General features: G+C 45.8%; 2 protein-coding genes across 8 annotated transcripts in view; both read left to right on the top strand.

The window, feature by feature from the left end:
* LOC123933496 (transport and Golgi organization protein 1 homolog) overlaps nt 1-16538 on the top strand; it is a 482235-nt gene that overhangs the window by 396370 nt on the left and 69327 nt on the right. The window lies entirely within an intron of this gene.
* LOC123933494 (transport and Golgi organization protein 1 homolog) overlaps nt 1-16538 on the top strand; it is a 111733-nt gene that overhangs the window by 88824 nt on the left and 6371 nt on the right. For both annotated transcript variants that reach the window (XM_045992724.1, XM_045992726.1), the window contains exons 3-6: nt 995-1040; nt 6266-6337; nt 6762-6825; nt 13181-13312. In XM_045992724.1, the coding sequence (XP_045848680.1) occupies nt 1036-1040; nt 6266-6337; nt 6762-6825; nt 13181-13312 (273 nt within the window). In that variant the 5' untranslated portion in view covers nt 995-1035. The remainder of the gene's footprint in view (nt 1-994; nt 1041-6265; nt 6338-6761; nt 6826-13180; nt 13313-16538) is intronic.

Here is a 16538-nt window from a genome sequence, read left to right as displayed (position 1 = left end):
TTTAGCCATTCAGACTGGTGTGAGGTAGTGTCTCATTGTGGCTTTGATTTGTATTTCCCTGATGCCGAGTGATGTGGAGCAGTTTTTCATGTGTCTGTTAGCCATCTGGGTGTCTTCTTTGCAGAAATGTCTGTTCATGTCCTCTGCCCATTTCTCGGTTGGCTTATTTGTCAATTGACTTGGTTTTTAGATCTAAGCACTGAGGATTCTGTCTTGATATAAATGAGCACCTTAAACCATAAATTGTTTTTTTCAGAAGGATTCTGTCTTGATATAAATGAGCACCTTAAACCATAAATTGTTTTTTTTTTTTCAGAACGGTACTGAAAAATAAACTATTATAAAATTGTCAGCAGCTGACAACCAGAGAACTGATTCTGTAATGTAGTGAAAAACTAAAAAGATCAAAATCACATTTCTGCCTTTTAACAGGCCTTTGGCTGTTGCACAGAACCTGCTATAGCATCGTAGAAGGGAAGGAGGAAGTAGAGGTCATAAGGCCCACTTTACACTGTTGGGGAAAAGGATGTGCCTATTCTTAGTCTGCTGTGACTCTTAAGAACAGAGACTTAAAGATGTACTAGCCGTGCTCTGAGAGAATTAATCAGAAGAATTCAGACAAATCATCGTGCTATGTGTAGAGCAGTTTGACTTCTAATAATTACAGATTTTTTGTTTGCCTAACTCTTTATTCAGATGCACAAAACAACACATATTCTCTAGTTTACCCTTATAAATGGATTCAGAAGAATTAATTATCCATCAGACTTTCATACATTTTTTCTTAGTTTAGCTTATTTGGTCATTGTGTCCCCTGACTCTATCGGATGCCATAGAATAATGTTTTTTTAATATATTTCTGTATATTCATATGTATTCCAGTATTCCGATTGTCCTCACTTGGTTTTAGATCTTTGACTGTAATTCTAATCGTGATTCATGGCAATTATGTAAGAGAGTATTTTTTTTAATTTGTTTATTTGTTTATTTACAGCATAACAGTGTTCATTGTTTTGGCATCACACCCAGTGCTCCATGCAGTAAGTGCCCTCCCTATTACCCACCACCTGGTTCCTCAACCGCCCACCCCCCCACCCCTTCAAAACCCTCTGGTTGTTTTTCAGAGTCCATAGTCTCTCATGGTTCATCTCCCCTTCCAGTTTCCCTCAACTCCCTCTGCTCTCCATCTCCCCATGTCCTCCATGTTATTTGTTATGCTCCACAAATAAGGGAGACCATATGATACTTGACTCTCTCTGCTTGACTTATTTCGCTCAGCATCATCTCTTCCAGTCCCGTCCATGTTGCTACAAACGTTGGGTATTCATCCTTTCTGGTGGAGGCATAATACTCCATTGTGTATACTTGCCACATCTTCCTTCCTAATCAATTCTGTTTAGTCATCCATGGCTTTCTCCAACCTAGCTATTGCCTGGATAATTGTTAGTCTGAATTCCTTTTCTGACATATTGTCTATGTCGATAGCCATTAGCTCTGTTGCAGAAGGCCCATCCTCTGTATTTTTCTTCTGTTGGGTATTCCTTCTCCTAGTCATTTTGGAAAGAGATGACTGAACAGATGCAGCTGGACTTATCGATTGTGGTGCAGTCAATGTGCACCCTGGAACGCTTCTGTGCAATCAGGATTCCCCACCCAAATGAGAGAAAAAAGAAAAGAAAAAGAAATAGAGAAGAAGAAAGAAAAAAAGGGAGAAAGAAAAAAGGAAAAAAAAGAGAGAGAGAGAGAGAGAGATAGGAAAAAAAGGGAAGATAAAAGAGAAGGCTCAGCCCAAATGGGCCACAAGGTAAGATTTATGAAGTATACAAACGAAAACGGACAAACAAAAAGATTGAAAAAAGTATATGACAAGAGAAAAATATATATATATAAGCAAAAAAAGGGAAGAACCTCATCAGAAAGAACCCCAAGTATAAGATTTATATATTATCAGGACAAACACAAATTCACAGAAACCCTGACAGAAGGAAAAATTGGGACAGTGGTTATAAATTCTCAGTGTGGTGAGGAAGGTTATTTTGATTCTTCTGAAGGTATCTTGATGTTTTTGTTAAGGGACTCAACTTTCCTAAGTTACAGGGGGATTAGAAACTGGTTTGCCTATAGGGGTAGCATTGATTGGGGAAAGGGGATTACCTTGAAGTTTAACTCTATATGTATAGTAGAAAATAAAAATTAAAAAAGAATAAACTAGACTAAACTAAGTTAAAATTAAAAAAGAATTAAAAAAATAGAAAAGCAAAAGAAAAACACGGGTGTATGTATCAAAAAGTTCAGGTTAGAAGGTTATTAAAGAATTTGATGTACTGGACATCTCAGTGTGGTGGTAAATAGGTTAAAAAATTACCTGTGTGTATAAAGAAAAAAAGAACCGGAATATTGGTAAAGAGTTAAAAATAAAAGTTGTATTTATGAAGTAGTGGTGGTTGTTCTCTTGTAGTCTTTTTTTTTTTCTTCCTTCCTGGTTGGTTTTCTGGGGGAGGGGCGTGCCACGTGGGTTTTCAGACAATGATGTTCCCTGAGTTAGGTCCTCCCGCTCCCCTCAAGGGGGTGAGCTCTGAGGAAACTGTTTTTTTTCAGCCTTTTGTTCTCTGGGGGTTTTTATGTTCTTTCATCTGCTTTCTCTCGCCTTGACAGCTTTTGATGGTTTTTGGAGGTTTAGAGGAGAGCAAACTGCACCCCGACCTCCCTCTCAGAGAGAAGCCCCAGAATGTTTTGGAAAAGCTGCTGGCTGAGTCAGTTCTGATTCACTGTCCCTGGGGATGCAGGAGCTCCTCTTTGTACCCAAAACCGGGGCAGCGGTGGCTGTCTAGGCAGCTCCAGACCGCCAGAGAGGTTCCGAGCAGAGATCGCACACTGAGATTTTCCCGCTGTCCTGGGCTGGGAATGTCTGGTTTTTCTGGCTGCCAGAGCTCCAGGCTAGCACCTATGAGCACGTATCCCAAGGGAGGGTGTGGGACACGCGCATTTCAGGATTGCCATCTGGCCAGGCTCCCAGCCCCTCACGGGAGCCAGACCCCACTCGTTCTCGGGCGCACTGGCATTCAGGTGCACTGGTGGCTCAGGGACGGAGACCTGATTTCTCCGCCGCACTCTCTCTGGCTCCACGCCAGGGGAGGCTGTCCTGGGTCCGGGGACTTAGGTCCCTGACCCTAACCACCCAGGTTCCCACTATTACCCCCCGCGATCCTTTGCTCTTTGTTTTTTGAGTGCTTTCAACCAGACTCCAAGTTAATGCTGGTCCCCAGACGCAGAGCACTCTCGCATTGGGGTATTATTTTCCAATCGGACAGAAAAGTGAAATAACTGTGGCCAGTGGCAAGTGTTTTGAGAAATCAGAGCAGAATGTGGAAGCACAGAGTGCCGAGAACCTCTTTCTAGACAGTGTTAGGGTACACCTTTGCCTTTTTGGGCAGCGTGCACGCTCCTTTCTTTGGGGGCAAGGGTTAGTTACTTCTGTGGGTTATTTCTGTAACCTCTGCCATTTAGCTCCTTGGGTTGGGGACACTTTAAGGGTGGAATCTTTGTGTACAGGCTAGTCAACTTTTCCTTAGTTGCCTGCCATATCCTGAGGCCAGGCCAGCTAACTTGTCAGTGTATCCTGTCAGTTGCTGGGATGGGAGGTTGGAGTGCATTCCTCGTGTGGCATACGCTTCTCCTGTGCTTCTGTCAATGCTGAAGGAATTTCAGGATTAATCAAAACTATTTTGGTAAAAGGCAGCTGCTTGAGAAGTTGTAAGCACTAACTCAGTTCAGCAGAACTTCAGGTCCTAGTGGTCGGGCTAAATGAAGCATGCTGCAGTCTTCTGGCTCTCATTTTCTCTCTGGCTCTGTCACACAGCCTTTTTGTGGCATCTTCCTCCGCATGGTTCCCTCCTTCCTTTTTAGGTAAGGAGGGTTTTGTTTTTGTTTTTGTTTGTTTGTTTTTAAGGTTTATTTATTCTTTTAAAGATATTTGTTTATTTGAGAGAGTCTCCATGGCGGCAGGGGGAGGGCAGAGGGAGAGAGAGAGAGAGAATGTCAAGTACACTCTGCACTGAGCCAGGAGCCAGACTGAGGGCTCCATCCCAGGACCCTGAGATCATGACCTGAGCCAGAGTCAGGGTTGGATGCTTAACCCACTGAACCCTGAAGATGGGCTCCTGAAAATATGTTCCGGAAAGTGGGCCGAGAATATGTAGTGTAATGCCACCGACTGTACTGTTTGTCACTTGATTCATTCAGAAAATTACACAATTCTTGGAAAGAACATGGCATGCCTCATTAAGATCAGTAGTCAGGGGTAGCAGAGAGTTTGTGAATGACTGCCCCACCCCCACCCCCTAGGGCAGTGGTGTCTAGCCAGGGTCTGCTGGAGCACGTGTAATTAGGCCTTTGGTCTCTGTGTGGTAACGTGTGGATTCTGCTTTCCAGGGTAGGCATTGCTGTCTTTATTTTGTCAGCACAGTTCTCTCCTGCCTCAGGGCCCTGGGAAGGGGCTTCGGACTGGGGTATGGGGAGGCCAGGACTTTAGGAGAGGCTGCTCCAAAGCTCCTGGTGGCAGAAGAGCAGAAGGGAACAGGGGAACTGGGTGAAAGAAAGAGGCCCGCTGGCTCCCAGGGCACTCCAAGCCTGGAGGCAGAGCAAGCAGCGCTGGCAGTTGCAAGCCCCAGTGCAGTTGCAAGTTCTGCAAAGTGCACGGAACTGCTTCCCTGGGGGCAGATTCAGGGCTCGATCTGGCTACAACCCCTTAAGGCGGACTTGCAGGGTCGGGAGCCCATCTCCGCTTGCCCAGCTCACTCGCTCCCCCTCTCCAGGCTGCCAGGTAACCAGCAGTTCTGTGCCCCCAGCGAGCACGCCCTCCCTGGCATGCACACCGACAGCCCTCCCTCCCCCCTACCCCTCATCAGTCACTTGGCGGAGTTGGCATAGGTGGGAGCTGGTCTCTGGGCACTGGCAGTGGCAGAGGCGCAAGCAGCCGCAGCGGCAGTGGTAGCTAGTGGCCCAGCGGCAGAGGTTTGGCTGAGGACGGCTGAAGTGAAGGGAGAGGGGCAGGACCACAACGACTCCCCAGATTGCGTTTCTCCTCCAAGTGGCACCGGTTTTGGCTTTAGAGGGGTTTGTGGGGTACAGCCCATCCATGACCAGGGGCGACAAGAAGAGCCCGACAGGTACCTGTTCAGAGCTGAAGGGGTGGAAGGGGATGGAGGGCTGGGGGCAGGTGGGGGCCACCCGGGGCATGGGGGAGGCCCATGCTGCTAAGATGGAGATTCTGGGGCTGGGGGAGGCTGGGGGGTTGGTGGCGGCGGGTGGAGTCGCTCCTGCTAGGGGCCAGGGCTGGGGCTGTTCCCACCTCAGCACTGGTGGCTCCTCCTCAGCAGCCCTCCGTGGCTGGGTGGCTCAGTCAGTTAAGCATCTGCCTTTAAGGGGCATCATGATCTCAGGGTCCTGAGACTGAGCCCTGCATCCATCTCCCTGGATGGGGTATGGGAGGCCAGGACTTTAGGAGAGGCTGCTCCAAAGCTCCTGGTGGCAGAAGAGCAGAGGGTGCTTCTCCCTCTCCCTCTGTGTCTGCCCACGACTTGTGCTCACTGTCTCTCAAATAAGAAAATCTTTTTTAGAAAGTAAATATAGTTTATTTAGCATAATGTTTAGAAAAATAAGTTCAATCTTTAAGAAAAAATGATGATAGTGATAGGTATAAAAATCAGTTTAAACTAGCTTCACGGTTTATATGACTGATCCTGATGAATCTTGGCTTCCATGCCCTGAGGAATGAAGCCGTGCTGTCCCCACATCACAGAGAAAGACACGGAGGGTAAGAGAGGTGCAGTAATTTTCCAGGCAAAGAGTAGAAATTGGAAGAATGGAAACTGGTCCTGTTCTCCAGAGCCCAGAGGCTCAATTGTCAGCTTTTTTTTTTTTCCATTTCTTTAATAAACATTTACTTTTTAGACTATGAACCAGTGCTACATTCTGTCACTCCAGGATTCTCCCCAGAACCCATCAGAGAGGGCTCTGGGGCCAGATTCTCCCTCCCTGTTCCAGGGGCCCCGGGTGACTCCTTCTGTCTGTTCAACAACCAGGACACAGAGGTCTTGGGGGGGACCCTTCCTTGGCCATGGGTGTCCGCCTCTGCCTGGCTTTCCCATGCCCTGCTGGAGGGTGAGGTCAGGGTCACGGGTAGTGAGGTGGCTGGGGAAGGAGGAAGAGGCTGAGGGTATCCCAGCCTAGTGATTCCACTTACCTGCCAGACCATTCTTCCCAGCTCCATCCAGCATCCCATTGATCTGTTGCTGCTGCTGCTGCTGCTTCCAGATCCCCGCCAGCACCAGCAGAGGTGAGGGAGGGATCTGCCCTGTGGGGACCCAGGAATCTTCTAAGATGCCTCCAGCCCTTTCCACGGCTGCCCAATCCCCCATTCCTTCCAGGGAGCCCCGGATCTCTGTTCCCCAGTCCTGTAGGATCCCTCACTCGCTCACCTTTCCCAGGGTCCAGGAATCTCGCAGTCTCGCCAGGGGCCCAGAGCTCTCCCCCCAGTTCATGGGGTCTTCCTGCCATCTGGAGCCCGAGAGCTGATGTGGGCAAAGGGCAGGGCATAGCACAGGCCTGAAACAGGAGGGACCTGTGGTTGTCACCCGGGCTGCCATCAAGAGCTGTGAGACATGAGGCACTGGATCTCCGAAGACAATTCAGCCCGTGGAGATGATGACACCAAGGTCTATGTGTTCTCAACATGTGGCTTCTTCTTGTCCTCTGCACAGTTATGGACACAGGCATGGACACTCTCAGTTTACTGAAGGAAACGAGCACTGGGCCAAACAGCAGGTAAGCAGGACAGCTGGGTCTCAAACTCTAGGCTCCTGGCTTGTCTCCAGGGGCTACAAAGGGTTTCATAGTGTTGTGCCCGAGTCTTCACGTCTGAGAGAGCACCAAGGAGCCAGCACCGATGCAATCGCATGAGGGTTTGACAAGCTTAAGCTTGGGCCCAAGTATACCCGATGCAGCGGAGTAGGGACTTGGACCCTGAACCAGATTACAGTCAGAGTTTTTAAAGGCAGAGTAGGGGTGGACTCAGCGGTGGGTGAGGACAAAGGGGGTGTTCAGAAGGGCTACCAGGGTAAAGAAGACTGTCAGGATATTGGAGCCTTGGTTATTATCAAGCTAAGGCTGTTTTTCCTGCAAATGAGGCACTAACATGAGGACAGTTGGGAGTTTGCTAGTGGAATGTCACATTCCTCCTATCAAGCGTCCTTGTTAGTGAAATTTAGCACTGGGACATTTGTGAACCGAGGGAGACTCCTGTCTTGTAGGATTGTGATTTCTACAAGTTAACTCTTTGTTCACACATACTACCAAGGGGAGAGGAGTGGGTGGAGGGGGAGGTGCAAGGTGCCAGTTTTTGCTTTGTCAAGATGGCTGTACTTATTTCAGGGTTAGACTCGTGGTGGGTACAGCCTTGGTTTTCTTGGCCTCCACAATAGATAGGAGACTGACTCTGGCTTTGGGGACACCTCAACTCCATGACTGATGATCTCACCTGTTTGAGGCCCCCAAACTCTGTTCCCTGCTTCTTTCCCTGCTCCCAATTCCAGTTCTAATCAAGGTGAATCTGGCCATCTTTCATGGAAGTCCCTGGTCCCCCTTACAGGCTGGGCCTCTCTCCTGTTCACTTTTGGGCTAGTCTGACTCCACTGCTTCCATAGCTGGTCTCTCCTTCCACAACCAGGGCAGCCCAACTCTGGGGCTCTTGAGGTGGACAGCAGCATCTAAGCAGAATTTTATACTTTGTGTTGTTATCCTTGTTTTGTTGCTGGCATGTTTTTTATGGTTTCCTTATATGTATGTTTAGATGTTCTCCTAACTGAGGGTGGTGGGAGTGGAAGTGGGTGGGAAGGATGGGGTGGCTGGGGGATGGACATTGGGGAGGGTATGTGCTTTGGTGAGTGCTTGAGTTGTCTGAGACTGATGAATCACGGACCTCTACCCCTGAGACAAAAAATACATTATATGTTAATTAGAAAAAAAAGTTGTTGTTCTATTTAAGCAATACTAGAATGGTTCCTGTTTACAAGAAATTTACATAATGATAAAGTGGTGCTTTGTAGAGTACTGATATTCAGCTGTCTTGGGCCAGAAGGAGTTGAGGAAACATTGTGAGAGTCCTAGGGAGACACAATTTAGGAAGTTCAGCTCAGGACAGGGCCAAGGAGAGATGATAACAAGGGGTTTGTCTAGTCTCCTGGGCCCCTGGCCCTGCCCACCTGCTTGGCTGTCCCCACCCAGCACATCTGGAGCTGCCAGCTCTCTGGGTGTTGTCCTGGATCCGCCAGGGGAGAAGCTGGTGAAAGTCTTCTCTTAAAATGCTCTCGTTCCTGGAGGTCTCAGGAGATGCCATGAGAGTCTGATTGGATTGTTTCCCTGTGAGGTTCGTCATGTAAAGCCGAAGCTAGTGGGTAGGAGGGTCACAAAGAGAAGTGACACATCTACGCTGTTGGAGGTGTTCAAATGTCTCGGCCAATTAGGGATGGTTTTGAGACCATGCAGTCTTCTCACACTAATACCGGAGGATATTCCAGCCCAGAAGACATATTTGTTTACAGTTGTATCATACTCATATCATTCAGTTCCAATGTTGCTCTTTTTCTTTTCTATTTCCTTTTTTTTTAAAGATTTTATTTACTTATTTGACACAGAGAGACAGATCACAAATAGGCAGAGAGGCAGGCAGAGAGAGAGGCAGAAGCAAGCTCCCTGCTGAGCAGAGTGCGATGCGGGACTTGATCCCTGGACCCTGAGATCATGACCTGAGCTGAAGGCAGAGGCTTTAACCCACGGATCCACCCAGGCACCCCTCTTTTCTATTTCTTTACTCCTGTTCCATTGATAGAGGTACTTCTCAATTTCTAAACATATGGGAATTTCTAGGTCACTTTTTAGCAGTGATTTCTAGCACATTATATTACCACAACATGCTTTTTTGTTGTCTGTGATTTCATGCTTCTGAAAAAAATTGAAATTTCCCTTATGGCTAAAGTAAATTGGGCGCATTTTTATAACGGTCTCATAACGGTCTCCTATGTGCCTAAAGTCAGTCAATGTGGATGTGGACAGATGTATGGAGACATCTATGGGATTCAGATGGTTTGCCATCAAGATCTACATCTTGTGGGTGTTCCGTCTGCATTGAGTTGCTGAGAAAGGGCTGGAACCTCCTATTCTGATTGTGTATTTTCTTTTTGTTGCAGTTTAGTCCTCCTTTGCTTTCTACGTTGTTCAGCCAGTGGCTCTCAGAAAGGAGTTTGGAAAGGAAGGAGAGAGAGCACAGAAGAGGGAACAGGGACCTGGGTTGGAGGGAGCAAACAAGAAGGATGGCCAAAGTTCCAGAGAGGACCTGTTGTTGGGATGGCACGTGGTGGGTTATCACGTGGGAAGGGGCTTTGTACCAACGAGGTCACCTGTGGCATCCATGTTGAGCTACTAGGGGCAAAGGCAGCTGATTGGTGGAGAGATTAGAATGGTTCTAGGTTGCTAAGGAAACGTTCAAACCCGGGAAGGCTTGGTGGAGGATGGATCCTCCACACCAACTGCTCCTGAGAGTTCACTTTGCCTGCTAATGTGTCCTACAGACCTTGTGCTTTACTAACCTGCTGACCTCCTAACCTTTGTGAACCTTGCTCCTTCGCCTCAAGTACTTAATTTGACCCTGACCCCTTCTCCTGACCAACACCTTCCCCATCCTACCCGCTTTTTCCTCCCTATTCCCATCCCTAATTCCCAACCTATCCCCTCCCCATCCCTCCCTCCCCTACGCCCCAGCTCCCATCCCTAATTCCCAACCTATCCCCTCCCCACCCCTCCCTCCCCTACCCCCCCCAGCCATCTTCACCTCCTCCCTGGGCCCACAGTGCCCCTTCAAAGGACCAGGGCATGATGGTGCAAAGGCTGCTCTTCTGGCTCCTCTTGCTCCAGTGTCCCTGTTCCCCAAACACAAATGTGAGTAACTGTGACACTTCACTGGTGTCTTCCTTCTTCTTCTTCGTCTTATTCTCCTTCTTCTTCTTCTTTTTTTCTTTTTGGATATTTGAGAAATAGAGAAATTTACTTGATTTATTTATTTGAGGAATAGAGAAAAAGGACACAGGTGTAGGGGGAAGAGCAGAGAGGGTGGGAAAGAGAATCCCAAACCAGCTGTGCAGTGAGTGCAGAGCCCTAGGAGGGGCTTAACCTCAGGACCATGAGAACATGACTTGGCCCAAACCAAGACTTGGTCACTTAACTGACTGAGCTATTTGGGTGCCCATGAGCTGCTAGTGGTGTCTTCCTTCTTACTGGGTTCTTTCACACGGTGGTTAAATAACAGCTTTTTCATGGGGTTCTTGATGGTAACTTCAGAAGAACGACAGTTCTTCCTGACAACTAGACCCCACAGGGCTGGTTTCTGGGTCAACCTGAAGGGGTTGTGGCCACAGCCATTTGCATCAAGTTTTGGGTCCTGTCTGTGCTCCTTGGTCCAAGAAGAGCAGCTTTGGTAGGATGGAAACCTGTAGACACCAGGTTTATAGTGTCAAGAGGAAGAATTTGTGAAGATAGGAAAAGCCATTGAGCTCTTTGTCCTAAATAGGGGGTTTGTGTGATATGTACATCATAATACTTTAAAACTGTCTTTGAAAATGTCAGGAACTCTAATTTAATAGGAGCTAGGGGTATTAGATTGGTCCCTGGAAGCCCAGTGAAGATCCTGCCGCAAGCCTGGTAAATTCAGGGTCCATCTTCTGTCTAGTTGGTTTTCCTGTCAGCGCATTGTTTCTATTTGTGAAGTTTGGCAGCCCTGGGTATCTCAAGCATTGGTGTTGGGACTAGAGTGTTAAAAAGTGAAATGTCCTTTGTGCTCTGTGCTTCTTGGTTTGTTGACTTTTAGCAACTTCTGAATCAGCCCTTTCCTTCTGATCTTGGAGGCTGTCCCCAAGGACCATGTGTCCCACCAGGTCCATGGAGACCTGAGAATCCCAGAAGACACTAAGTGACCGCATCCTGCTGGGATATATGTCACCGGAAAATCACTAGGAGTGACATGATCAGGAAGTGAATGAGTTGTTGTCCTTTCTTTGACCAAGTATGTGCAGAGTGTCGATTTTCCCAAAATAAGAAAGTTCTGGATGTCTTTAGGATTGTCTAAATATAAAGAAATATGTGGTTCCCTGCATGAATATTTCACTCTATCAAGAAAAATTAAAACCTGTACCCCCGTGAGAAAGAGAGAGTCAGCCAACAGTTAGGGAACACCCCTGGATACAAGTAGACTTCTTTAGTTCCGCTTGCTCCAGATTATGAAAGAGGGGTCCAGCAGTGTCAGTAGTCAAGAAGGAACCTGGTATTGGGGCAGGCCCATCCCACATGAAGTCCTCTAGTCAAAATAGACTTCATTCTGTTTGTCTTCAGAAGAGGGAATTTCTTGGTCATCTTGATTGGAATCATTCCCCTCTACCTAGGCTGCATCTCATGGATCAGTTCACCTTTCTCACCCTACCCCATCTCTGAACTCTTGCCTGAACAAACTGGTCTTGCATTTCCCACCTCCACCTGCTCATGGCCACTGTCGGAGAACCTAGTGTTTTTGGCCCCACTGGCTGTCATCTAGTTAAGAGTCAGCTACTGGTATCAGCTTCCAGACAGCTGCCAGATATACTGAGTGCCCACAAGTGGGTACGTTTTACATTCGTGACCAGACGGCCTCTGTCTTTTGTGCATTTGATCCCCATGATCAATCACTGTGCTGACAGCTACTGCTCTCTTTCAGACAGTGGCTATTCAAAGAGAGTGTACGTTTCCCACCAGCACACATTTTCCTGACCTCAGCTGTGAGGCCTGAAGAGGAAAATGTTACAGATTTCAGGAGCTCCTTTCTAGAGAGGTGTGTTTGCACAAAATTCAAGCTTGGTGGGAATTAGTATGAATTGCATTGTGAATGTGTTTTCTCCTGAAATGCTTCTAAATGTAGTTTTTGTAAAATGATGTGTTTCTTGCCTTGGTGTTCATGTCCAGGAATTTTGTATTCTTAAAATTCACAGGCACCTGGGTGGTTCAGGCAGTTAAGTGTCTGCCTTAGATTGGGTCATGATCCCAGGAGAGCCCTCGGATTGAGCCCTGATTGGGCTCCCTACTCAGCTGTCAGTCTGCTGCTCAGTCTCCCTCTGTCCTTCCGGCTCTCTCTTTCAAATAAATAAATATATTTGTTAATATTTTCTCTCTTTAGAAAGCTAAATTTTATAGTTGCTATTGCATGATTTAAATACAGTAGTAAGAAATAGGAACATGAATTCCTTCCATTGGCTTTTTGAAGATACTAACCTTCACAGATAACCTTAGAACATACATGATCGCCTGATTATGCAAATCCTTGTGTCCTTCAGAAATCTGACATCTTAGACTGTGATTCAGAATCAAAGTGAACATTGAAAGAAAACATCAATGTTTTCAGAAACTAAGCAATAACTCTAATTTATTTTTATTGGACAATTATCGCATATTGTATTAACAAGCATCCTCCTGTCTCTCTCACTTATGTCCTAATCTATAAACTTCTGTCCATATAACATGCTCATTTGTAACTCTAGTACATTATATTCATGATTTCTCTCATTCTCCCATAAATTTTGGGTGTAGTTTTGGAAATGTTCCAAAGGAGTTTATCCAAGTCCTTCATGGCTGTCCAATAGAAGTCACTGACTTCTTACCTATTCTAAGTTTACTTTGACTTGTCTGTTTGATGTTGGCTTATAAATTCTCAAGTTCTGTTAGCTATAGAAAAAAAATTGCAGTGTGCTTGTAGGTAAAATAAAATCTCTTAAGATTTGTCTATTAGATTTTGCCTACAGCTTCAGTGTGTTATAATGTATATGTGATCACAACATCTTTTCAAAGAATACTGTTTGTTGATATTGGACATAGGTAAGCAACAAGGAAGCCATCACCATGGTAAGATGATAAACACACTCATCACTGCCAAAAGTTTGCCCCAGCTCCTTGGAAATCCCTCTGTGTTCCTTCTCCTCTAGGAGGAGACAGTTGAGAGGTATGCTTACCTCCTGGAGGCTGGTTGAGGGTTTGTAGAGTTGATTCTTTGTGACAGATAAACAGTAAATGTCTTTGAGATTCCTCATTGTCTCAAATGGTATTTCAGCTTGTCCTTTCCTTGCCTGACCATTTCCTTCTTGGCCCTCATGAGATTGAAGTTCTGTGGAAGCTTCTCATTTTAACTGCCTCCTTGGGAACTTGTGCCTTTCTCATTTGCCTCTGGAGAACCGTCCTCACTGTAAGTATATTAATATACCTTCTGTACTTTCATTCATAAATAAGCAGAAAATTTTATAGTCACTGAACATTTTTTTATTTTTTTATAAACATATAATGTATTTTTATCCCCAGGGGTACAGGTCTGTGAATCGCCAGGTTTACACCCTTCAAAGCACTCACCATAGCCCATACCCTCCCCAGTGACCATAATCCCACCCCCCTAGTCCCTGGACATTTCTATGTCCATTCAGTACTACAAATTTCCCTCTAATAAGTCAATTTTGATTATCACCAGATTGATGTAGTTTTAAATTTCTATTGAAGTGACTTCTTGATCCATATGTTCTTTTTTTTTTTTAAGTTTAAGGATAATTGGCAAACAGTATAATGTGAGTTTCAGGTGTACAACATGACTCAGCAATTCTGTACAATTCTCAGTGTTCATGCCAGAAGTGAACTCTTATTCCCCTTCACCTCTTTCAGCCTTCCCTCTACCCAACTGTCCTCCCACCCATGTCTTCTTTAGTAGTGTGCTGGTGAATCTCCATTTTTGGTCATTCCCAGTTATCTTTCTGTTCTGGATCTCTCGTTTGACTCATCTGTGGTCTGAGAACATAGTTCCTGTGGTTTCGATTCCTTTGGTGGTTCACATGTGTTGTATGGCCCAGAATATGGGCTCTCTCGGTGACTGTTCCATGTGAGCTTGAGAAGAATGTCTATACCTGGTTGTTGAATGAAGTATTCTGCCGATGTTAGTGGATGCAGTGGATGGGTGATGCTGGTCAGTTCACCTGCGTTCTCATGGAACTTCTGTATTCTGGGTCTGTCAATGACTGATAAGAGGGTTTTGAATTCTCCAGCTGTAGGAATGGATTCATCTGTTCCTACCAGCAATATTTTCTGTTTCTGCTTCATGTGCTCTGATACTCTGTTGTTGATGCATGCACATTACAAATTGTTGTGTCTTTTTGGAGAAGTGACCCCTTCCTCATTGAAATAATGCCCGTCATTATTCCTGGCGGCTTTCCTTACTCTGTGGTGTGTTTTGAAGGATCATTTCACTGGCCACAGGTTTCTAGTTCCATGTTCCTTTAAACACTATAAACATTTCATCATTCTTGATGGCATGGTTTCTGGAAAGAAGTGTGATGTTCTTACCCTTCTTCCTCTGGAGTAAGGTGTTACTACTGCTCCCCTCTCCCCCTTCCCCCACCCATTCCCAACCCCTGCTCCAGATTTCCAGAACTGTTTCTTTGTCTCTAATGATCTATAGCTGAATATTCTAGATTAGGCAACATCGGTGTTTTTTGTTCATTGTTTGTGTGTGTGTTTTGGTATTTATCCTCTTCCAATGTTTTCATTTTCCTGGATCTTGATTTGGTAACTCCATTAATTTTGGACAATGCTCTGTCATTCCTGTTACATGTGTGTTACACATTTTGTAATGACCTACCAATCTTGGATTTTCTGTGCTGTCTTTGTCATTTTTGTCTCTGTGTTTCTTTTTTGGAAGTTTCTACTGGACATTCTTTACTGTTAATGATTCTTTCCTCTGGTTTGTTTTGAGCCTCTTCAAAAGGCCAGCATAAGCACTCTTGATTTCTGTAATGGTGGTGTTGTCTGGAATCATATTACAGCCTTAGAGTTTCACATCTCTGCCCACATTTACCATCTCGTCTTGTGCACTTTTCCCTTAGACCCACTATCATACATCGAAGAGACTTTAAAGTCCAGCCTGCTCTCCCCATCACTTCTGACACAGGAAGTGTGATTCTCTTGCTTGCTGTCATGGTTTTTACCTGCAGTATGCCTTGTTGGGTTGTGCACTTTTCCCTTAGACCCAGTATCATACATCGAAGAGACTTTAATGTCCAGCCTGCTCTCCCCATCACTTCTGACACAGGAAGTGTGGTTCTCGTGCTTGCTGTCATGGTTTTTACCTGCAGTATGCCTTGTTGGGTTGTGTTGAAAGCCAGATACTGTGTCCTGGTAAAGGAAGTGAGGTAAGTGGGAGTTAGGGTGAGGTTTTCTGCGCCTCTGGCTCGGGGTTAGACTGAGGTCCTCGCCGGTGAGACAGGGAGGAGGTGGCACTGGAGTGATTTCCCTCAGCTCTGTGGCTTAGTCTTTGGGAAACACCCAGTTAGACTCTGGAGACATGGTTTCACTTGAGGGCAGACCCTTCTAAGAAGAAAGAGCTCTTTTGAGGTTCTTTCTACATGGGACTATTCCCCCTCTCCCTTCCAATGGAGAAAACTTCCCTTCAAAGAGAAAAGAAAAATATTACGTATTTGGTGTAGCCACCTACTTTCCACTTGCCCTGCCCATGGGGCTGGTGACATGGGCCAGGGGAGCTCAGAGGTTCCTAACCAACATGGGAAATTAAAGGAATAACCATGGCTTTCTGATTGCCCTCCCCTGATGCACTCTCCCCAACAACATACTATGACTGGTTTTTTGATAGCATGGTGATACTCCAATATCCTGGCAAGATTTGGAGATTGGCCCCAAACTCTCATCATCCTGTGAAGTTTTAGAATGAGGAAATATGTTAATGGTGTCAAAATGAGGTCTTGCCTCGATGTTATTGAGCTATAATAACATCAGGGCGACTCGAATCTGAATTGCCTGACTCCCCTTTTTGAAAACATCAGCTGTCATTTCTGTTGTGGCTTATGCTTCATCTCTCATCATGGGCCACTCTTTTTCTCATCCTATGGCTTTTACTTCTTTTTGATGACACCGCGTTTGAAACAGTCTGGGAAACTTCATAGCACCTGATGGGCTGTGACTGTGTGTGAATTCAGCGAACAGCCAACTCTTTTTACGGTTTCAGGAAAACTGTGTAGAGAAGGAAAGAGGCATATCCTTGACAAAGCCTTTGCTCCCTTGCCTCCCTGCCTGCCTTCCTTCTTTCCTCCTTCCTTCCATTTTCTTTCTTTCAGTATTTTTAAAAAGTCGCAGGTTCTGTACTTCAGTGCAGATACTGGGTTGCAAAAAATTGAGGGAAATATGCTAAGTGAAATAAGTCCAGTGGAGGAAGTCAGTTATCACGTGGTTTCACTTATTTGTGGAATATAAGGAATAGCGTAGAGAATATTTGGAGAAGGAAGGGAAAATGATTTGGCGGGGGGATTCAGAGGGAGAGATGAACCATGAGAGACTATGGACTCTGGGAAGCAAACTTAGGGTTTCAGAGGAGAGGGGTGGGAGGAGCCTGGTGATGGGTATTAAGGAGGGTACATATT

This window comes from Meles meles, chromosome 21 (genome assembly GCF_922984935.1).
Source record: "Meles meles chromosome 21, mMelMel3.1 paternal haplotype, whole genome shotgun sequence".
Taxonomy (NCBI): domain Eukaryota; kingdom Metazoa; phylum Chordata; class Mammalia; order Carnivora; family Mustelidae; genus Meles; species Meles meles.
Note: the sequence above shows the minus strand (reverse complement) of the source record. Positions and strands in the feature narration are given on the sequence as shown.